Source organism: Lithobates pipiens, unplaced genomic scaffold, assembly GCF_037356315.1.
Source record: "Lithobates pipiens isolate NorthernLeopardFrog02 unplaced genomic scaffold, aLitPip1_a1.2 Scaffold_18, whole genome shotgun sequence".
Lineage (NCBI taxonomy): Eukaryota > Metazoa > Chordata > Amphibia > Anura > Ranidae > Lithobates > Lithobates pipiens.
In genome coordinates this window covers 632,610,299-632,633,130 of record NW_027507758.1, presented here as the reverse complement: position 1 = coordinate 632,633,130, position 22,832 = coordinate 632,610,299, and the positions used below count along the sequence as shown (strand labels likewise).

At 49.6% G+C, this 22,832-nt stretch overlaps 1 protein-coding gene across 2 annotated transcripts in view; it reads right to left on the bottom strand.

Moving 5' to 3' along the window:
- The window catches only part of LOC143989647 (uncharacterized), a 103,227-nt gene that overhangs the window by 3,591 nt on the left and 76,804 nt on the right, over positions 1 to 22,832 (bottom strand). The window contains exons 1-3 of one of the 2 annotated variants that reach the window (XM_077489902.1): positions 17,446 to 17,584; positions 814 to 923; positions 555 to 689 (exon numbers count right to left, since the gene is read on the bottom strand). The exons of the other annotated variant lie outside the window; for it this stretch is intronic. Of the exons in view, the coding sequence (XP_077346028.1) occupies positions 555 to 689; positions 814 to 909 (231 nt within the window). The 5' untranslated portion in view covers positions 910 to 923; positions 17,446 to 17,584. Of the gene's footprint in view, positions 1 to 554; positions 690 to 813; positions 924 to 17,445; positions 17,585 to 22,832 lie in introns of those variants that run through there. 2 annotated transcript variants of the gene reach the window in all.

Here is a 22,832-nt window from a genome sequence, read left to right as displayed (position 1 = left end):
TAGGGATGGAGACAGGCATTCCTTTAGTGCCAGCCTCATTTAAAGTCCCGAAAACTTTTTCTCATTGTTTCTATGTGTTTATCAGATGATGGGAGATCTAGGTGGACCCTCCGTACTGCTCTCTCCTTTACAATAAAGTCTCCTCTTACCCGGTGATGTGAGGGGCGACTGGTTGTCCATTATGACATCTTTGTAGAGATCCTTATGTCCTTCTAAATACTCCCACTCCTTCATGGAGAAATAGACAGTGACATCCTGACACGTTATAGCAGTGGTTCTCCACTCCTGTCCTCAGGACCCACTAACAGGTCAGATTTTAAGTATTACCTTGGGGAGATGCAGATTAGAATACTGCAATCACTGAGCAGTAAATGATATCACCTATGATGTATTTCAGTTATCTTGCAAACCTGGCCTGTTGGTGGGTCCTGAGGACAGGAGTTGAGAACCACTGCCTTATAGGAACCTGACACACACAATGATACAGTCACCATCCAGACACATCCCTTGTCTGTTACTGGATAATGTCCCAGAATTCCCAGAATCCTCCTCACCTCTCCTGTCAGCAGCTCCATCATCTTCTTGGTGACTTCTAGAATCTTCTGCATGTTGTGTCTCTCAGGTTTTAGGGAGTCACATGGCGGCACTGTGATGGTCATATGATCACCTGACTTCACAAGAGGAAAGCTCTGTATTGAGGAACCAATAGGAATATCATGTTAGAATCCCAGACTCCTCACCACTCTGGTCAGGTCTGTGTTTTATTAATAGAGATAAAAGCGATGTCATGTGACCTCCCAGAATCCTCCTCACCTCTCCAGTCAGCAGGTAGATGATCTCCAGGGTGAGGTTTAGTATCTTCTCAGTCATGTCACTCCGTTCCTCCTCCATCCTCATTTGTGCTGTCATCTATGAAGGTTTCCCTGTAGACATAACATTGATAACAGAGAATTATCTGGATTGGTTGTATATTTAGCGGGGACATATTTGTTTATTAACGTGGTCATCCATATGTCAATGTTAAATCTGTGGATATTGCGATGGCTCAGTGTTTGGAGCTATCTACTGACAAAATCTGGTAATGCACAGATATGGTGATTACAAGCACAAAAGACTTTCATAGGAAGTACTGTTTGTTTTGATAAGAGTGACCTTTGTTACCCAGGAGTCTGTGTGACCCATGAACACTCTGATAGAGTGCATGTTGGGTAGGGTATAAAATGGACTGCAGCGGCCATATTTGGTCTCTTGGGACCATGCTGCCTGTCTGTGCGGAACTGTGAGGAGGTTTCTTGGATACATAGGCAGACAGTCACTGCGGATTGCAAACCGGACTGTTTGCGAGGTGACTTGACGGAGCCTGAGAGCTGGCGATCGGATTGACGAGGTTCGGAGATGCTTGTCGAAGTAGCGGAGGACCGGATCCAGCCCGCGGAGCGACACAGAGCATCTGGTCCAGTCTAACCTGAAGCAAGCTGCAGTTCCCGGACCAAAGTCATTACCCAGAACTCTGATCCAGTTGGTGAGCGGGTTACGGCCCACCGTTTATTATTATTGCACGCAGTTAGACTCACTCATAGGCCTCGCTGGAGTCTGTTGTTCCACGGAGGCGTAACTAAGCAACTGACATTGAGTAGGCTTGAGGCCTAGTTCCCTTTAGCGCCCAAGTGTGATTATAAGTTCTTGGAACTATACCTGGAGCATTCTAAGTTAACCTTTCCACCTACCCCTTTGGATTACAAATACCTGAGGAACCACTTAAACTAGCGAAAAAAGAAGATAAAGGAGAAAGTACTTTAAGTGAGGCCTCCCGTAAAACTTTAAGTAGTGGGAGCTCCCAGGTTTAGATAATAACATACATACACACATATATATTATATATATATATATATATATATATATATATATATATATATATATATATATATATATATATATATTGTACTGACGTCCTACGCTTGCAATCCCTGTAACTCCCCGTTTGATATACTTTCAGTATAAGTATTCCTGGTTACAGTTGAGTACAATTGTGTGGCGTACTGTTTTTCCCCATCAGGTGGAGCCAGCTCCTTTGGGGTCAGTGCTACACGTGGGGGCTTGCCCTGGATTCTGGTCACTCAACAAAGAACCCGGCCCCCACTTGTTACTATGGACCCCGATAAGGCAGTCCAGTGGTGTGAAGCATAAGGGATATGCTCAGAAGCAAGTGTGGCTATTGAGTTTCCTGGATGTGACTGGGGAGAGAAGGAAATTAAAGAGGTGGTACAGACCTTGTCCCCAGACAAAAAGGCTTATGTGGTCTCAGTGAGGCCCGGCCATGAGACTGACTGCACCTACACGTTGATAGAGTGGAGGCAGGATATCCCTGAAAACTTCCATGGTGCTAGCATCAAAATGTCTGAGAGAATGGAATTTCTATTGACACACCCCAGTAAGAAAGTGTGGGACTCTCCAACTCAGAAGCAGCTGGAACCCTTAAGTCATGAAACAAGAGTTTCTACTCAGCAGGGGGCTGACCAACAGGTAGCTGATCTGAAACACACTTTGAGGAAACGAATGTGAAATTTCAGGAGGCCTCCAGACTTATGGCTGAACGCATTGGTGGAGCACGTACCTCTCAGGAAGATCCCCCTGTTAGCCAAATGACCGAGAGCCCAAGCCTGGTGCAGAAGATGCATCTGGAAAGATTTCTGCATAGACGGTCAAATAGGAGAAAAAGGGCAGAAAGACAAACTGTCCTACATTAGTCTCCTACACCAAGTAGAGTTGGGGCTAGAGAAAGGATACTCAGACTCTGAAATTAAGGAGGCAGTAATATATGCTATCAGTCCCGGGTCTAGCATCAGAGCTATGTTGGAAAGGAAAGCTGAAATGGCCCTGAATCAGCTGATGAGGATTCTGAAGAGCTACTATGAGGAGGAAGATAGTCCCAAGTCATATCATAAACTGATGAACATTACTCAAGACGATAACGAGACCTCCCAAAACTTTCTATTCTGGGCCATTGAACTTAAAGACCACCTCTTGGCAGCCACACAGGAGGAAGGACTCGGAGATCACTTTGGAGCTGAGCTCATAAGATGGAAATTCCAGAGATCAGTGACAACAGGATTAAAGAGTGATCATGTCAAGGTGGCTCTGAGGCAGTACTTGGAGGATTCCTCCACGCCAGATGAAGTCTTTATAGAGAAGGTGAATGAAGCAGAGAAAGTGGAGCTTGAGAGAGACCAGAAACAGAGGAAACTCCATTCCCCTAGCCCCTCCTGTGTTGAGGTGCAGCAGGTGGATGCTCCCTCGGATGTCTGGGAACCCAGTGCACTGGCAGCAGGGGCTGAACAAGGATCATGGCTCTCGCCTAATCATCACGTTTCCATGAGTCAGACCGGGCTGGAAAAGTTACTCCAGACCCAGAGAGAGACACTGGAAATGATGACAATACTGATGACTCAGCTGGCGAACCCCCATTTGGAGAAAGTACTGTCGAAAGAAACTCTGGAGACCCTTGATCGCCCTACCAAATCCACACCTAGAATCTGCTTTAAAAGGTGGAGGGGTAGGGCATTTCAGGCAAATGTGCCCGAGCCCAGCGGCGGAAACGAAGTTCAAACAGCCGGTGGAAAACTTCAGAGGGCCCCAGTGAAGGAGTCAACTGGGCGCCCGGCTATTGGAAAAACTCTTACACCGACTCCAACACCCTCCGTCTCCAAAAGACCCCCAAAGGCGAAGATACGGGCCACCAAACCGGCCACAGGAACCACATTTAGTGGGATTCCTCCCAATCTGGTGGGACCCTCACCAATTGCCCCCCATCCAAGTCGAAGAGATCTACACGAAGGCATTGCTGGACTCCGGAGCCCAGGTGAGCTTATTATACAGGGTCTTCTACGACAGACATCTCAAGCACTTACCGCTACAGAAATTAGAAGAACTGGAAATATGGGGGTTAGGCACTCAGAACTTCCCATACGACGGTTACCTACCGGTCAGACTCACGTTTGACCCAAGCACAGCGGGAAAGGCTGAGACGTTTGACACCTTAGCCGTGGTGTGCCCTCGCCCGAGGGGCGGACAAGAGTTCCCCGATTATCGGGACGAACACCGACCTGGTGAGAAGGCTCCTGACTCCGTTGGTAGCCCGAAAAGGGCCCTCCCCCACTAAAATACATCCGATGCTGGTCCAGACATACAGGAATCTCAAGCAAGAAGAACAGACTCCTGAAGGGGGAGTAGGAAAGGTCTGGTTTGTGGGTAGAAGAGAGAAGTGGGACCCACCTAGTGGAGTAGTCTGCCTAAGGGCCCTTGTCAAGTTGAGTTGGAAAACTCTGGGGCCCTTCATCCTCCTTGAAGATGCAAATCGAGAGAACAAGGAGGGGTTAGAACTCATCCCAGAAGTGCTGCCCACCAGGACACTGAAGAGGGCTCACGGGAAGATTCCCATCAGTATCCGTAACATGGGAACTACCCCAGTGAAGCTGCCACCCAGATTGTTACTGGGATAGGTTAGCTCATTCACCCCAGTCTCGGCAAGTGATCAGGAGGAAGAAAGCCAGACAGAGATCCCACTGGAGGTGTTTTGTCTCAAGAATACACCACTGACCCCTGCCTGGAAAGAAAGAGAAAAGGCCCAACTGCTAAGATGGAAGGATGCTTTCTCAAAAAGCGAGTTCGACGTGGGACTAGCTAAAAGTGCCACTCATCAAATCTGCCTGGAAGAGAACAGCCCTTTTAGAGAGAGGGTCAGGCGAATCCCACTAGGAGATCTAGAAGATCTGAGGGAGCAGTTGGCTGAACTGAAGAGAACAGGCATTTATTGGGAGTCTAGAAGCCCATATGCCTCCCCCATAGTAGTGGTGAGGAAAAAAAAAAAAATGGGTCACTGCGCCTATGCATCGACTATAGAACCCTGAATAGAAGGACCATCCCCGATCAGTACACCACCCCCCGGATAGAAGATGCCCTACAGAGTCTGTCAGGGGCCAAGTGGTTCAGTGCGCTGGATCTGAAGAGTGGGTATTATCAGATCCCAATGTGCCCCGAAGATAGGGAGAAGACTGCCTTCATCACCCCAGTGGGGTTCTTCAAGTTTTACCGGATGCCTCAAGGATTGTCTGGAGCCCCAGCAACTTTCCAAAGGCTTATGGAAAAGACAGTGGGCGAAATGAACTTGACAGAAGTACTGGTCTACCTGGATGACATAATAGTCTTCGGGAGAATGTTAGAAGAGCATGAGGCACACCTGGAAAAGGTTCTGAAGAGACTCCACGAGGAGGGCTTGAAGCTTTCCATGGAAAAGTGCCAGTTCTATCAACCCTCAGTGACTTATTTGGGGCATATTGTGTCTGAAGAGGGCGTAGCAATTGACCCGAAGAAGCTAGAGGCTGCCACTTCTTGGCCTAGGCCCTCCAACGTGACTGAACTCAGGTCATTCTTGGTGTTCTGCTCATACTATAGAAGGTTTGTGGAAGGGTTCGCAAAAATAGCCCATCCTCTCACTGAGCTCCTGAAGAACCAGGAAGAAGCTGGTGAAGCCTCAGAACGGTCCGGGAAGCCGAAAGGAGAACCAGAAAGAGGAGAGAGTCCATCCAGGATCAGTGGGCCCCAGAGTGTGAGGAGGCCTTTAGACCACTGAAGTGGAGCCTCACCACTGCTCCAGTGTTGGCCTATGCAGACCCTACCAGGCCCTATGAGCTCCATGTAAATGCCAGTCGAGACGGACTGGGGGGAGTGCTCTACCAAGAACACAAAAGGGTCTCTGCGACCCGTCGCCTATGTGAGCGAAGCCTGATTCCTGCAGAAAAGAACTATCCAACTCATAAGCTGGAGTTCCTGGCTCTGAAGTGGGCAGTGGTAGACAAGCTAAAAGACTATCTGTATGAGGCTGAGGACAACAACCCTCTCACCTACCTGCTCACTACTGCTAAGCTAGATGCCACTGGCCACAGGTGGCTCGCTGCCCTTTCGGCTTTTACCTTTAGCCTGAAGTACAGACCAGAAATTGGTAACCAAGATGCGGATGCCCTATCCAGAAGACCTCATGACCCCCTGAGTTCCCCAGAAGACTGGACTCAACTTTCTCCAAAAGGAGTCAGGGCTCTATGTGAGGGGGACAAGTCACTATGAAAAGGGTGGGGCCAGAGCCGAAGATGTAGGAGTATCTGCAGCAGGAGTCCCCAGATGTTACTGTGATGTCTCTCAAGTGGTGCAAGAGGGTCTTCCCAAGCTTTTCAGGAAGCATCAGGAAGAAGACACATTGTGTGGACTGGTGAGGAAGGCATTGAAACGCCAACAGCCTGATGTACTCCAGAAGAGTCCTTGTAAGGAAGCCCAGCTGTTGCTGAAAGAATAGGATCGGTTGCAGCTGCAACAGGGAGTGGTCTACCGAAGGGGCCCTTCCGACAATCCAGAAGAAAAGTGGCAGTTGCTCTTGCTGGAAAAGCACAGAGAGAGGGTACTAATTGCCCTACAGGACCACCATGGTCACCTGGGAGCCAAAAGGACTTTACAATTCATAAAAGACAGATTTTACTGGCCCCACATGACGAAAGAAGTGGAGAGTTACTGTCATTCCTGCCTCAGGTGCATACAACGGAAGACGCTGCCACAGAGGGCTGCCTCAATGGGTCATCTGGAAAGCCAGGGCCCAATGGACCTGGTCTGCATAGATTTTCTCTGTCTGGAAAACGACTTGAGTGGAGTAGGGGACATCTTGGTGGTGACAGACCACATCACCCGGTATGCCCAGGCTTTCCCCACTAGGGATCAGCAAGCAATCACGGTGGCAAAGACTCTTGTTGAGAAGTTCTTCGTCCATTATGGATTACCTCAAAGGATACACTCAGACCAGGGAAGAGACTTTGAAAGTAGACTAATAAAAGAACTGCTGGAGTTATTGGGCACTCCTTATTGGACTCCTTATCCCCCACAAGGGGATCCTCAGCCAGAAAGGTTCAACCGGACCCTCCCGAATATGTCGGGCATGTTAACTGCAGAGCAGAAGCCCCACTGGAGCAGACACATCGCTGCATTGGTTCATGCCTATAATAGCACCAAATGTGATGCCACAGGTTATTCACCCTATCGATTAATGTTCGATCGAGAAGTCCGGCTACCAGTGGATCTGGCCTTTGGAACCTCTTTGGACCATATTTCAGAGTCTTCTCATAGAGGGTATGTGGACAGGCTGAGAAAGAACTTGAAAATTGCTTATGAGCAGGCCCAAACCACCTCAAGGTCCAGAGAGAGCAGAAACAAAAAGAACTTTGATCTGAGAGTATAGATTCAAGATCTTCAAGTAGGTGACCGGGTTCTGCTGCGAAACCTAGGCATCCCAGGGAAACATAAGCTGGCTGATCGCTGGAAATCGCAGTCTTATGTTGTGTGTGGAAAACTTCCAGGCATCCCAGTATATGAAATGAAACCAGAAGGGAGCACTGGACCAGTGAAAACCTGGCACCGGAATCACCTATTGCCCCTCACAGAGGCGGTTATGACAAGTACAGAGGAAGAATTCCCATCCACATCCAGTGAAATTAGTAGGCCGGCAACCCGATCTCAGTGAAACCCCTTCGAAGAAGAAGAAGATGAAGAAACAGGGATGAGTTGGTTGTGGCCCACGGAGACTCCGGAAATAGACATGGAAGTCTTCTCTGAAGCAGAGGAAGACCGTACTGAAACTCTCAGAGCAGAGGCTCCAGAGTTTGTGCCGGCAGTTGACTCTATTGAAGAGCTGGATGCTCCCAGTTACTCCCTGCCTGTTGACACTGAAGGGTTGAAGATACCTGCCAGTTGGAAATGGAAACCCCAAACATTCCAAGAGAAAAGAGAGACATTCGCCCACCCCGCAGACTGACTTATGACACATTGGGCAAATGCTCTAAGTCATCACAGTACGTTAGCAAAAGAAACTCTGAACTGCCTGGTCTCCCTACTACTGATTCAATAGGGGACAACCCCACCTCACCCCTTGGCACATCTGTACCAAACATGGTAATATCAGCTGTGACTGGTGGGAAGCTCCTCTGTCTGTTTTATATAGCCACATAGATGCTAAAGTGCAAAGCCTCTTTGGGGACCAAAGAGATCAAGTAGGGGGAGTGTGTAGCGGGAACATATTTGTTTATTAACGTGGTCATGCATATGTCAATGTTAAATCTGTGGACATTGCGATGGCTCAGTGTTTGGAGCCATCTACTGACAAAATCTGGTAATACACAAGTATGGTGATTACAAGCACAAAAGACTTTCATTGAAAGTACTGTTTGTTTTGATAAGAGGTTTGACCTTTGTTACCCAGGAGTCTGTGTGACCTACCCATGAACACTCTGATAGGCAGTGCATGCTGGGTAGGGTATAAAAGGGACTGCAGTGGCCATATTTGGTCTCTTGGGACCACACTGCCTGCCTGTGCGGAACTGTGAGGAGGTTTCTCGGATACATAGGCAGACAGTCACCACGGATTGCAAACCGGACTGTTTGCGAGGTGACTTGACGGAGCCTGAGAGCTGGTGATCGGGTTGACAAGGTTCGGAGACGCTTGTCGGAGTAGCGGAGGACCGGATCCAGCCTGCGGAGCGACACAGAGCATCTGGCCCAGTCTAAGCTGAAGCAAGCTACAGTTACAGGACCAAAGTCATCACCCAGAACTCTGATCCAGTTGGTGAGTGGGTTACGGCCCACCGTTTATTATTACTGCACGCAGTTAGTACTCACTCATAGGCCTCGCTGGAGTCTGTTGTTCCACGGAGGCATAACTGAGCAACTGACATGGAGTAGGCTTGAGGCCTAGTTCACTTTAGCGCCCAAGTGTGATTGTAAGTTCTTGGAACTATACCTGGAGCATTCTAAGTTAACCTTTCCACCTACCCCTTTGGATTACAAATACCTGAGGAATCACTTAAGCTAGCGAAGAAAGAAGATAAAGGAGAAAGTACTTGAAGTGAGGCCTCACGTAAAACTTTAAGTAATGGGAGCTCCCAGGTTTAGATAATAACATACATATATATATTGCTTATTGTATTTGACTGTTGATTTATATTGTACTGACGTCCTACGTTGGGACAACAGTGCAATCCCTGTAACTCCCTGTTTGATATACTTTGAGTAAAATTATTCCTGGTTAAGAGTACAATTGTGTGGCGTACTGTTTTTTCCCACCAGGTGGAGCCAGAGGATCCTGAGGGATCGATAAAGGTACCTTATACTGTCTTATATTGTACTGTATTATTATTGTACCACAGCTGTGCCAAGGGGACAGAGTAACATTAGGGGGGGTTTCTCAGAAGAGTGCAGGCCCAATTCAAACTAGCAGCTCCTTCAGGGGTCAGTGCTACATATAATAATTGGATAAGGATATCAGGTGGTAATACGTAGGTCAGTATGTACTTAACCACTTTGCGCCCGCTCTATAGCCAAAAGACGGCTATAGAGTGGACGCTAACTGCCGGGAGGGTGTCCCTGGACGTCCTCCTGTTTACTTCCCTAATGCACGCCACCGCAGGCGCGCATCGGGGAAGTTCTGTGTTGGCTGTGTCCCTCGGACACAGCCAATCACAGATCGTGCTAAATGGCCAATCACAGCGGCCATTTAGCACTCGATCAGGCTATCCAATGAGAGGTGATCTCATATGTAAACATATGAGATCATCTCTCATCGCCGGCTCCCCTCCTCACACAGAGACAGCATGTGAGGAGGGAGAGCTTCTGTGCTGCAGCGTCTGTGAGTACACACACACACACACACACACACACAATAAAACACACACACATGCCCACCTGTCCCCAGTGCCACCTATCAGTGCCATCTGTCCCCAGTGCCACCTATCAGTGCCATGTGTCCCCAATGCCACCTGTCCCCAGTGCCACCTAACAGTGTCATCTGTTCCCAGTGCCACATGTCCCTAGTGCCACCCGTCCCTAGTGCCACCTGTCATCAGTGCCACGTATCAGTGCCATCTGTCATCAGTGCCATCTGTCATCAGTGCCATCTGTCATCAGTGCCATCTGTCATCAGTGCCATCTGTCATCAGTGCCATCTGTCATCAGTGTCAGGTGTCATCAGTGTCAGGTGTCATCAGTGCCACGTATTAGTGCCATCTGTCATCAGTGCCACATCAGTGTCACGTGTCATCAGTGTCACGTGTCATCAGTGCCACAGATTAGTTCCATCTGTCATCGGTGCCACGTATTAGTGCCATCTGTCGTCAGTGTCACATCAGTGTCACGTGCCATCAGTGCCATGTATCAGTGCCATCTGCCATCAGTGCCACATCAGTGTCACGTGTCATTGTCCTGGTGCTCAAGGGCCTTCAAAAGTGTATTAGTTAGTCAACAAGTTAGATGTGTAATTTATGCTCCTAGAACACGTGATGACGCTCCCTACATGATGGGTCTCTCTAAGTGGCCAGGCTGTGAAAAAGTCCCACACATGTGGTATCGTAATACTCAGGAGGAGTAGCAGAATTTAATTTGGGGTGTCATTTGTGGTATACACATGCCATGTGAGAGAAATAACCTATTACAATGACAATTTTGTGGGGAAAAAAAAATAAAAAACAAAAAAATCTTCATTTGGCAAAGAATTGTGGGAAAAAATTACAACACCAAAAACCTCACCATGCCTCTTACTAAATACCTTGGAATGTCTACTTTCCAAAAAGGGGTCATTTGGGGGGTATTTGTACTTTCCTGACTTGTTCGGGTCGCAAGAAATGAGATAGACCACCAGTACATCAGATGTGATCAATTTTGTGCGATTCGCACCACAGCTTGTAGACTCTCTAACTTTCACAAAGACCAAATAATATCCACTAATTTGGGTTATTTTTACCAAAAATATGTAGCAGTATAAATTGTGGCCAAAATTTATGAAGAAAAATTAATAATTTGCATTATTTTATCACAGAAACAAAGAAAATTCTTTTTTTTTCAAAATTTTTGGTCTTTTTTCATTTATAGCGCAAAAAAATAAAAAACCCCAGAGGTGATCAAATACCACCAAAAGAAAGCTCTATTTGTGGGAAAAAAAGGACAAAAAATTAATTTGGGTACAGTGCTGCATGACTGAGTAATTGTCATTCAAAGTGTGAGAGCACCGAAAGCTGAAAATTGGTCTGGGCAGGAGGGGTGTTTACAGCGGGAGTCCGCCGGGAGTTCCGCCGTGTTTTTATTTTTAAAAGCCAGCAGCTACAAATACTGCAGCTGCTGACTTTTAAAATAGTGACACTTACCCGCCCAGCGCGCCCGTGATGTCGTCACCCGAAGCCGATCTCTCGATCGTCTCTCTGGTGCTGCCGTACGCCATCTTGGGTATGGGAATCAGGAAGTGAAGCCTTTTGGCTTAATTTCCCGGTTCCCTACTGCGCATGCGCGAGACGCGCTGCGCAATAAGGATGGTCCCCGCTGTCTCTGGGATCCGTGTGTTTCCCAGCAGGCAGCGGGGGACCTTCGGAAAGGGGCGTAGATTCTGCGGAAAGGGGCGTACCTTCTGCAGAATCTACGCCGGAAGTGGGTGCAGATACCTGTACTGTACAGGTACCTGCACCCCCCTCCCCCCTGAAAGGTGCTAGTTGTGGCGCCGGAGGGGGGGGGGATTCCAATGAGCGGAAGGTCCACTTTAGGGTGGACTTCCGCTTTAAGTGCCCAGTAGGCAAGTGGTTAAGCACCATGGTCCCCAGTGAGAAAATATTTGATCTGGACAGTTTAGTGTTCACTATGATTCTTGCAAATTGTGAGTCTTCTAAAATTTGACCTCCTGGATCACAAATTCCATTCTCTATGTTGGGTGTGAGATGAGGAGGAGATCCAGGAATCAGGATAAAGGTCGGGACAAGCAACAGACGAGCGCATCCAAGAGATGAAGCCGGGGTCACTACACAGAAAATCAATCCAAGGAAACAACAGGCAGGACGAGGAATAGCAAGAAGGAGCTCAGAGACAAATGAGAATATTGCTCAGCCAATGGGAGATGATCTCAGCATGACCTAAAGTGGTTCTAAAGGCTCCAGGTTTCTTACCTTCATGTATTCTACACATGAAGGTAAATAACCTTCTGTGTGTAGCGGCTCTCCCTCCTTATACTCACCAGAGACAGCAATGTTTTCAGTGATGTGCATAAAATCCTCAACTCTCCCTCCTCATTTGCTGAGATAGCAGCGGGAGCCATTGGTTTTTCGCTGCTGTCAATCACAGCCAGTCAGCTAATGAGGAGAGGGGAGGGGTCCGGCTGAGCTGCGACATTGTGTGTGAATAGACACAAAGAGCATCAGCTTGGGAGTGAGCCTGCAAGCAGCTTGCTCTGGGCGCAATTGGCAGGACGGAGGGGCCAGGACTGTCGGCAGGGGACCCCAGAATAACATGTTTGTTATTTAAAAAAAACAAGCCTTTAATGTCACTTTAAATAATGAAGGAGATGAGGGGGAGGGGAGGAAGTCACTTATGGTGACCATAGAGACATGGAAATTCAGCTGGTTCAGCAGGGATCGGTCACATTTCCATCCATGTGTGGTCACTGCCGGATAAAAGTCACTCCATCAGCGGCTGCAACCAATAGCTTCATCACTGATCTGTGTATTCTGAGAGCGGAGGAGCGCCCCCCATTGTCAGAATACAATAGTGCAGCGGAGAGGATTCCCCCATCCCCCTCCAATGTGTGGATGGGGGAATCACTTCCGTTTTTAGTCACTCATCCCACTTGATGAACGATAAAACTGAACCATGTATGACTAGCTTTGGAAACAAGTTATATCAATCAACTGATCCCCCTGAAGGGGTTAATCTAGGTTTCCACGCTATATATGTGAGTATCATCATCTGCTGGAGATAAAAGACATCACAATGACTATGGAGGAAGAGGACGGACATGACGAGGTGTGATGAAGAGTGTAGAGAGAGCACACAGCGGCAAATCACCAGGAACCCGATGTGTGGGTGTTTATTGGGGGGCTCAGGGTACATGCAGTAGCAGAATTAGTCCACAGAATAAACAATAGACACAGCAATGAAGAGTGATTCTCAGGGTGGAATATGGGGCAGCAAAGGGGAAGTAGTCCACATGGCAAACAGAAGGCACAGCAATGAAGAGCGCTCCTCAGGACAGCAAAGGGGTGCTAGTCCACAAGGCAGAGCAGTGTTTGGTACGGGGGGTTAAAGTCCTTGGCACACGGGCAGAGCAGTTTTGGCACAGCAGTGTAGCAACACACATTACAACAAAACATTCCTCAGGGTGGCAATGTAAAAATCACAGAGATAGTCCACATAGGATGGTCCAGCAGATATGGGGAACCTCTACTCTGGGACAGAGATCAAGGCAGGCAGAGCCAAGCCCAGAACAGGGCAGAGATCCAGGCCGAGAGGGCTAAGCCCAGAACAGGGCAGAGATCCAGGCAGAGAGGGCTAAGCCCAGAACAGGGCAGAGATCCAGGCAGAGAGGGCTAAGCCCAGAACAGGGCAGAGATCCAGGCCGAGAGGGCTAAGCCCAGAACAGGGCAGAGATCCAGGCCGAGAGGGCTAAGCCCAGAACAGGGCAGAGATCCAGGCAGAGAGGGCTAAGCCCAGAACAGGGCAGAGCTCCAGGCAGATAGGGTTAAGCCCAAAACAGGGCAGAGATCCAGGCAGATAGGGTTAAGTCCAGAACAGGGCAGAGATCCAGGCAGAGAGGGCTAAGCCCAGAACAGGGCAGAGATCCAGGCAGATAGGGTTAAGCCCAAAACAGGGCAGAGATCCAGGCAGATAGGGTTAAGTCCAGAACAGGGCAGAGATCCAGGCAGAGAGGGCTAAGCCCAGAACAGGGCAGAGATCCAGGCAGAGAGGGCTAAGCCCAGAACAGGGCAGAGATCCAGGCCGAGAGGGCTAAGCCCAGAACAGGGCAGAGATCCAGGCAGAGAGGGCTAAGCCCAGAACAGGGCAGAGCTCCAGGCAGATAGGGTTAAGCCCAGAACAGGGCAGAGATCCAGGCAGAGAGGGCTAAGCCCAGAACAGGGCAGAGATCCAGGCAGAGAGGGCTAAGCCCAGAACAGGGCAGAGATCCAGGCAGAGAGGGCTAGGTCCAGAACAGCACCGAGATCCAGGCAGACAGGGCTAGGCCCAGAATAGGGCAGAGATCCAGGCAGAGAGGGCTAAGCCCAGAACAGGGCAGAGATCCAGGCAGAGAGGGCTAAGCCCAGAACAGGGCAGAGATCCAGGCAGAGAGGGCTAAGCCCAGAACAGGGCAGAGATCCAGGCCGAGAGGGCTAAGCCCAGAACAGGGCAGAGATCCAGGCAGAGAGGGCTAAGCCCAGAACAGGGCAGAGATCCAGGCCGAGAGGGCTAAGCCCAGAACAGGGCAGAGATCCAGGCAGAGAGGGCTAAGCCCAGAACAGGGCAGAGATCCAGGCAGAGAGGGCTAAGCCCAGAACAGGGCAGAGATCCAGGCAGAGAGGGCTAAGTCCAGAACAGGGCAGAGATCCAGGCCGAGAGGGCTAAGCCCAGAACAGGGCAGAGATCCAGGCCGAGAGGGCTAAGCCCAGAACAGGGCAGAGATCCAGGCCGAGAGGGCTAAGCCCAGAACAGGGCAGAGATCCAGGCCGAGAGGGCTAAGCCCAGAACAGGGCAGAGATCCAGGCAGATAGGGCTAAGCCCAGAACAGGGCAGAGATCCAGGCAGAGAGGGCTAAGCCCAGAACAGGGCAGAGATCCAGGCCGAGAGGGCTAAGCCCAAAACAGGGCAGAGATCCAGGCAGATAGGGTTAGGTCCATAACAGGGCAGAGATCCAGGCAGAGAGGGCTAAGCCCAGAACAGGGCAGAGATCCAGGCAGAGAGGGCTAAGCCCAGAACAGGGCAGAGATCCAGACAGAGAGGGCTAAGCCCAGAACAGGGCAGAGATCCAGACAGAGAGGGCTAAGCCCAGAACAGGGCAGAGATCCAGGCAGATAGGATTAAGTCCATAACAGGGCAGAGATCCAGGCAGAGAGGGCTAAGCCCAGAACAGGGCAGAGATCCAGGCAGAGAGGGCTAAGCCCAGAACAGGGCAGAGATCCAGACAGAGAGGGCTAAGTATAACAGAAAAGTCAATGCTTATACGCATACACCACATAGATAGCAGAGCTCCCAGGTGCTTGATCCACAGTCGCTGGCTGAGTAATGTATAAAAAAAATGATCCGCACTCCGGTTGTTGCTCTTAAAATGTCTTCATTTTATTGAATAGCCACAGTGAACAAACGCAGATTAAGTCAGTTGACGCGTTTCAGCCTATAAGGCCTTCATAACTAAGGTTGAGCTCCGGCGTGTTCGCACACCCCACGTGCAGAGCACACTGCGCTTATCACAGACAGTGCGACATTTCCCGATCTCTGCAGCCGCGCATCGGGACAATGTCTCACTCCCTGTGATTAGCGCAGAGCAGTGCCAACTTCCTGGCGGGCTCAGCACGTGGGGTGTGCAAATGCACCGGAGCTCATCCTTAGCCGTAACCACCAAGGAAAGGGCTAAGCGCAGGGCAGAGATCCAGGCAGGGGCTGGTAGCGGAAGCAGGGTGGGCAGCGTGAAGTCCATGGGCCCTTGGAGGGGGGGGGGGCTGTGGTCACAGCTCAGAGCCTCACACAGCACAGACAATAGAGAACTATATGTCCCAGCAGTCCCAGGGTGCAGAAAGAAGCACACAGTCCATACTGACCCCTCAGACTCATAAGTTCTAAGCACCTTCCAGCTTCCTTCCAGTGAGGTCTTCGACCACCAGCTCCTCTCTGTGTCCATCATGGAAGGCGACGCTCACCAGACTCACCCCCTTCTTTGTTAGTTGAGTGTTGAATTCAGGCAAAGACCTCTCCTCAGATTCAGGGGGTGCCGAGGTGTCTGGCTCTATCCTCAATGAGGATACAATCATCTTCTTACTGAGGGAGCCTCATGTCCTCCCCCTGTGGGGACCCCGGAACTCACACTCCACATTATACCGATACACAGTGGCATTGCTAGGCGGGTGCAAGCTGCACCCGGGTGGCACCCGCCAGAGGGGTGACACCCGTGGGTAGCGCCACCGCTAAAAACACCCGCCGCACTGTCCCACGCCGTGGCTGTGTCCCTCAGCGCGGAGCAGAACAAAGCTGCCTCCTCCTCCTCCTCTCTGTTTACATTCACATGGAGGAGGAGCAGCCCAGCTCGAGGGACACACACCGCTGGGCAGAGTGTCTGCTGTTCTGAGGAATGTAAGGGGGGGTGTCTGCACTGGTGGGGGGGTGTCTGCACGGAGGGGGGTGTCTTTACTGCTGGAGGGGTCTGCACTGGGCTGGTGTCTGCACTGGTGGGGGGTGTCTGCACGGAGGGGGGTGTCTTTACTGCTGGAGGGGTCTGCACTGGGCTGGTGTCTGCATGGAGGGGGGGTGTCTGCACTGGGGGGTGTCCGTACTGCTGGAGGGGTCTGCACTGGGCGGGTGTCTGCACTGGGGGGGGTGTCCGTACTGCTGGGGGGTCTGCACTGGGCGGGTGTCTGCACGGAGGGGGGGTGTCCGTACTGCTGGGGGGTCTGCACTGAGGGGGGTGTCTGTACTGCTGGGGGGTCTGCACAGAGAGGGGTTCTATAAATGAGGGGGGGTGTCTGTACTATTGGGGGGGTCTACACTGGGGGGTGTCTGTACTGTTCGGGGGTCTACACTGGGGGGGTGTCTGTACTGTTGGGTGTCTACACTGGGGGGTCTGCACTGAGGGGGTGTATGTACTGAGGGGGGTCTGCACTGAGGGGGGGTCTGCACTGTTGGGGGGTCTACACTGGGGGGTCTGCACTGAGGGGGGGTGTCTGTACTGTTGGGGGGGTCTACACTGGGGGGTCTGCATTGAGGGGGGTGTCTGTACCGTTAGGGGGTCTACACTGGGGGTCTGCACTGAGGGGGGGTGTCTGTACTGTTGGGGGGTCTACACTGGGGGGTCTGCACTGAGGGGGGGTGTCTGTACTGTTGGGGGGTCTCTGTACCGTTAGGGGGTCTACACTGGGGGTCTGCACTGAGGGGGGTGTCTGTACTGTTGGGGTGTCTGTACTGTTGGGGGGTCTACACTGGGGTGTCTGCACTGAGGGGGGGTGTATGTACCGAGATGGGGGTATCTGTACCGATGGGGGGTCTGCATTGAAGTGGGAGTGTCTGTACTTATGGAGGGGTGTGCACTGAAGGGGTGTCTGTACTGAGGGGGGAGGTTTATACTGAGGGAGGGTGGTCTGTATAGAGGGAGGGGGATCTATATTGCGGGAGGAGGGTCTGTAGTTAGTGGAGGGGGTCTGTACTGAGGGGGGGACTACAGTTGGTGGGGGGGGTGACACCATTTTTTTTCGCACCGGGTGACACCAACCCTAGTGCGCCACTGCCGATACACTGACTGCATTATACATTACATCCGGATTAGAGATTGTCCATTTTATAAAACGAAATAAAAATGAAAATATTCACTATTTCCAACCCTGTAAATAGAAAATAAGATCTTATTACCTCCTCTGCTGCCACTTCCAGTAACGTCTTCTCTCTACTTAGTTCCTATGGAACGTCCTGTGTTCCTGACATCACTTCCTGTCTTCCATAGAGACTTCCTGTCTGGGTAGAGGTGGGATCACCACCTTGTGGAGCTCAGAGGAACTGCAGCACAGAGAAACATCTCATAGTGTGAACACGGCCTTGTGCTGTGTGTATGTACTGTATATCCTTATAGATGGGTCATCTCCACTCCCACCAAGGGGGATAGAAATATATTACTGCTCGGGGGGGGAGACATTTTGGCCCCTTTGATTTTGCAGCAAAATTTATTGCAAATTTTGTATTATATGTGATTTATATAGCACAGACAGTTTACTCAGAACTTTACAACTTGAGGGTAGACAGTACAAACACAATACCCTTTAATAAAGTAGGGATCAGAGGGTCCTGCTCATTAGAGCTTACAATCCAAAAATCTAGTCATTTAGAACATCTGTTATATGGATACAAAGAGCCCCAGCCGAGAGTAAAGGGTGGAAATGGCTCCTGATCCCCATATTTGGGCAATTATGTCCCCAATATAAATAGAATAAAACCCGCGCTATGTGTAACAACTCAAATACCTACAGAAATAACTTATACCGGACTGCTGCTGTAACAAAGGTAAGTGTTCCCTTTATCAACTAGAAGAGCATTATGTGTCACAGCGCTGTCCTATTGTGTGTGCACATAAATCATCACAAATACAATACAATATGTGGAGACATTCATATATAAAGTGCTAGGGGCTCAAATAATATTCTCTGCAGATCCGCTGCTTCCACTTTGCACCTACTTCTTTAATCTTATAATATTTGTTGCTATATTAAATAAATGAAAAATCAAAAGTGCCAAATTTGAAGCCTTATATGCAAGTAATTGGGCATACAATGGTTATAGGGGTCCGAGTCCTGCCCTGGGGAACATGTATCAATTGAAAAAAGTTTGTAAAAAAACGTAATTTTTAACCGCATGCCGACTAGCAAATTTAATCGCACTGATTGCTGTATCAATGCCAATGGTCCCAAAAATGTGTCAAAATTGTCCGATGTGTCTGCCATAATGTGGCAGTCCCGATAAAAATCGCTGATTGCCACCATTACTAGTATAAAAAATATATATTAAAAGAAAATGCCATAAAATGATCCCCTTTTTTGTAGCTGCTATAACTTTTGCACAAACCAATCAATAAACGCTTATTGCGATATTTTTTTTACCAAAAATATGTAGAAAAATAAGTTTCCTGACAGACTCCATGGCAGCCTACGTATAGGTTAATCCCGCCTCTTCTACCTCATAGGACCCCACTCCCATAAATCTTTGCTTCTAGTCAGAGACCACGTTCCTTTTTTGTCCTCCTCCTAGGACCAAGGTGTTTTACCTTATGAAGTTTGGATCCAGGCCGGCTGGTTTGTGCACGAATTTCAGGATGGCGGTTCTTTCTGGAGCCCAATTTCCCAGCTATTAGCAGGGTGGGCACGGGCGATTTTGTTGCGATGCCATGAAGAGCTTACTAACCAGCCATTGGCCGGCAAGCGGCAATTTGGCCAAACGTCCTTGCTATTGGCAGGAGGCCCCTCCATTTATGATGCCCCAGGTGCACTATGAGTACTTCAAGCTCCCAGTACCAGGTCGGATCATGTGTTGTGCGGTGACTGGTAATGTATACACATTTTATCTCTATGGCAGCAGTTTTTGTGTGTTTTGTGATGTTTCTGTCTTGTGGGTCTTCCTGGTCATGGCGCTGGGACGCTCCTGCGTTCCAACTCGCTGCTTCCTGCTTTGATCTGCGCAGCTGGCGAGTCTCGATTGAGACCGAGGCTTGGTATGCGCACATCGGCGTCGGTCTCGCCGCAAGTACTCTGTGGGCGCGATGAAGTCATCACTCGGCGGCAGATTCAAATAGCTCTCAGAGACAGCTATTTGATTGGGATGCTTTTGAGCTCAGGCTGTTGATCCCGGTGTCTGCTTCTCTGATTCTCAAGGTATGTCTCCTTTTCCTATGGTCAGTTGTGTCCGCCCTGTATTATGTACTCTGCAAGCACTGTGTTTTGTTTTACTACTTAGCTGTTTGAGTCTGCCGATATGGATGTATCGCCGCCCACCAGTGGCCAACCCTTATGCCGCAGGTAGGAAATAATCTTTTTTCTTTTTCATTCTGCCTGCATTGCTTGGGTTAGGATCAGGATGACTTTGTTTTGCATGTTCTCTTTCCAGCCCTTCTAGGTCTGAACCTCAGTTGTCAGCGCATAAAGATTCGGACCAGTCTAGGTCGCAACATCGCCATTCCACGTCAAGTTCTAGACATATTAGGTCACCGTCCAGACACCGTAAAGAAAGGTCTAAGTCTGAGTCTGATCGCCATTCCCACCGCCATGCTAGACGCTCAGAGAAAAGAGCCTGCTGGGGATGTAATGCTCAGGTCCCAGAGGGTAATTCCCTCTGCGAGCTATGTTATGAGAGAGCCATGAAGGAAAGAGAAGCTGGGGACCAGCAAGTGGAAGCTCTGGTCAGGAGAGTAGTTCAGGAATCACTGAGTAAAGCAGATTCTGATCAACCGTTTATCCCTCCCTCCGGTACGGATCTAGCCACTGAAATTTCGGATACAGAGGTTCCCGGTCCCTCTCGTCATAGTCCCTCATTTACCGGTTCTTCTGACAGCGAGACAGAAGGGACGGAACCTGGTGCCGGTTTTTCCTTAGTTCCGCAGTTGGTCAGAGCGGTTAAGGAGACATTGAGATGGGAAGATCCTGTAGAAGCTCCCTCTAAACAGAGGAAATATTTTAAACATCTCAAGAAGGAACGCCCAAACTTCCCCTTCTTGTGTGAACTTGGCGAAATTATCATGGACGAATGGAGTAAAGTTTAGAGGAAAAACTCCTTGATTACAAAAATTTCAAAAATGTACCCATTTAAGAGCAATGAGGTGAAACATCTGGAGTCGGCCCCTCTCATTGATGCAGCCTTAATGAGGCTAGTGAGACATGTTACACTCCCTCTGGAAGATACTGTGTCCTTCAGGGATGGCTTAGAAAGAAAGATTGATACGGACTTGAAACTTATTTATATAACAGCAGGTATGGCTTGTAAACCAGCCTTAGCCCTGGCAGCATTGTCCAAAGCTATGGAGGCCTGGACGGATGAAGTTGGCGCAGCCCTGGGCAGTATGTCTGAGGATTTGGTCAGGAGATCACCAATACATGAGCTGAGGCTTGCTTCGGCTTTCCTGGGGGAGGCGTCCTTGATAATATTCGCCTAGTAGCACGTGTTATGCTTTCCGCCGTTACGGCCAAGCGTGCCTTGTGGCTTCGTCCCTGGGTTGCTGATCCTGCCTCCAAACAGGCATGGTGCAGAATTCCCTTTGAGGGATCTTCCTTTTTTGGGAACAAGTTGGTTTCAGCTATTACACGTGCTACAGGTGGTAAGTCGGGGTTCTTACCCCAGGATCACCGTCTCCTGGGCCAGAGAAGATCTCAACATAGGCAGGATCCAGAACGCGCTAGAGATGCCCGTCGCTACAGACCTGGTCGCGAATTTAGAAAAAACTGGAGGAGAAATTAGCCCTCTGACCAGAAGTCCTCAAAGTCAGCTACCTCTGGGGGACGGGAGCCTTCCAAGTCCTTTTGATATAGAGCCTGTCCAGACGGAGCGGGTTGGGGCTCATTTACTCCTTTTCCAGCACGTCTGGGCAGCCTCGGTCAAAGACTATTGGACAATCAAAACAGTGTCAGCGGGCCATTCCTGGGTCTTCAGCAGCCCGTCCATACACCGGTTTGTTCCGACAATTCTGCCACACTCAGAAGAAAAGAGACAAATTCTCCTGTCTTATACAGAATCCCTGTTGGCCCAAGGGGCCGCCATTCGGGTTCCAGCCGAGGAAAGGTTCAAAGGGATTTACTCTCCCCTTTTCATGGTCCTCAAAAAGAACGGTTCCTGGAGGCCGGTCCTCGATTTGACACACCTGAACACATTTATAAAGAAAGAAAGGTTCAAGATGGAGACATTGCTAACAATACACCAGACGATCCAACCAGGCGACTGGCTTATTTCCATAGACCTGAAAGATGTTTACTTTCATGTTCCTATCGCAAGGGAGTTTCAGAAGTATCTCCGTTTTGCAGTGGGTCAAATGCACCTTCAGTTTACATGTCTCCCATTCGGGCTTACAACATTGCCTCGAGTGTTTTCCAAGCTCTTACTGGCTATCGTGGCTCTAATCTGGGTCAAAGGGATTCGATTGCACCATTTCTTGGACGATCTACTCTTACTCTCTCAAAACAGAGACCATCTCTTGTCACATCGAGATCAGGTCATTTCTACCCTGACGAAATTCGGGTGGCTATTGAACAGGGAGAAAAGTCATCTAATCCCAACTCAGTCCTTAACGTTTCTTGGAGCCCAATTCAACACAGTAAAGAGTGCAATCTTCTTACCTCTAGAGAAGATTCCGGTGATTCGCGACAGAATCTATCTCGCAATGTCATCTCCCCTTCTCAGGGCCTCACAGTGTCTGATGATAATAGGTACCATGGTGGCCACAGCTCCAATGGTGAAATGGGCGCAATGGAAGATGCGACCCTTTCAGAAGGGCTTTCTCCAACAGTGAGATCCGTGCTCCCGAGACCATCTAGTTCGGATAACCCCTTCAATGAGGGAGAGTCTCCCCTGGTGGTTACAGCAGAAGAATCTTCTGAATTGCCATTCAATAGCCCCGGTCTCCTGGGTAACAGTGACAACGGACGCCAGCAGCAGAGGTTGAGGTGCTCTATGCTTGTCGGAAGTAGCCCAAGGCATGTGGGATTTCCCATCCCAGAAGGTAGTCTCAAATGTGTTGGAACTCCGGGCCGCCTTCCGTGCGTTACAGGCCTTTCTCCACCTGACATCAGGATCCTCAGTCCTTCTAAGGATGGACAATACGACAGCTGTTTCTTACATCAAGAGACAGGGGGGCACCCGCAGTCTTTCCTTGCTGAGGGAAGTAAGGCCAATCATGTCTTGGGCCCAGTCGAATCTGTTGAATCTAACGGCGGTCTATCTTCCGGGAATTCAAAATGTCCAGGCGGATTTTCTATCAAGGTTTTCCCTGGACAACAACAAATGGTCTCTCCACATCGAGGTGTTCAACTGGATTCTGTCTCTGGGAATTCTACCGGAGGTGGACCCGTTTGCCTCCCTGTGCAATTTCAAGCTGGAGAAGTATTACACGAGGTGTCGTTGTCCACAGGCCTTCGGAGTGGATGCGCTGACGGACCAGTGGAGGTTCCACAAAGGTTATGCTTTTCCCCCAGTTCCGGTCATTCTCCGCTTTCTGTCCAGGCTCAGGTGGGAAGAAGTCAAAGTAGTAGCGGTTGTTCCATACTGGCCCA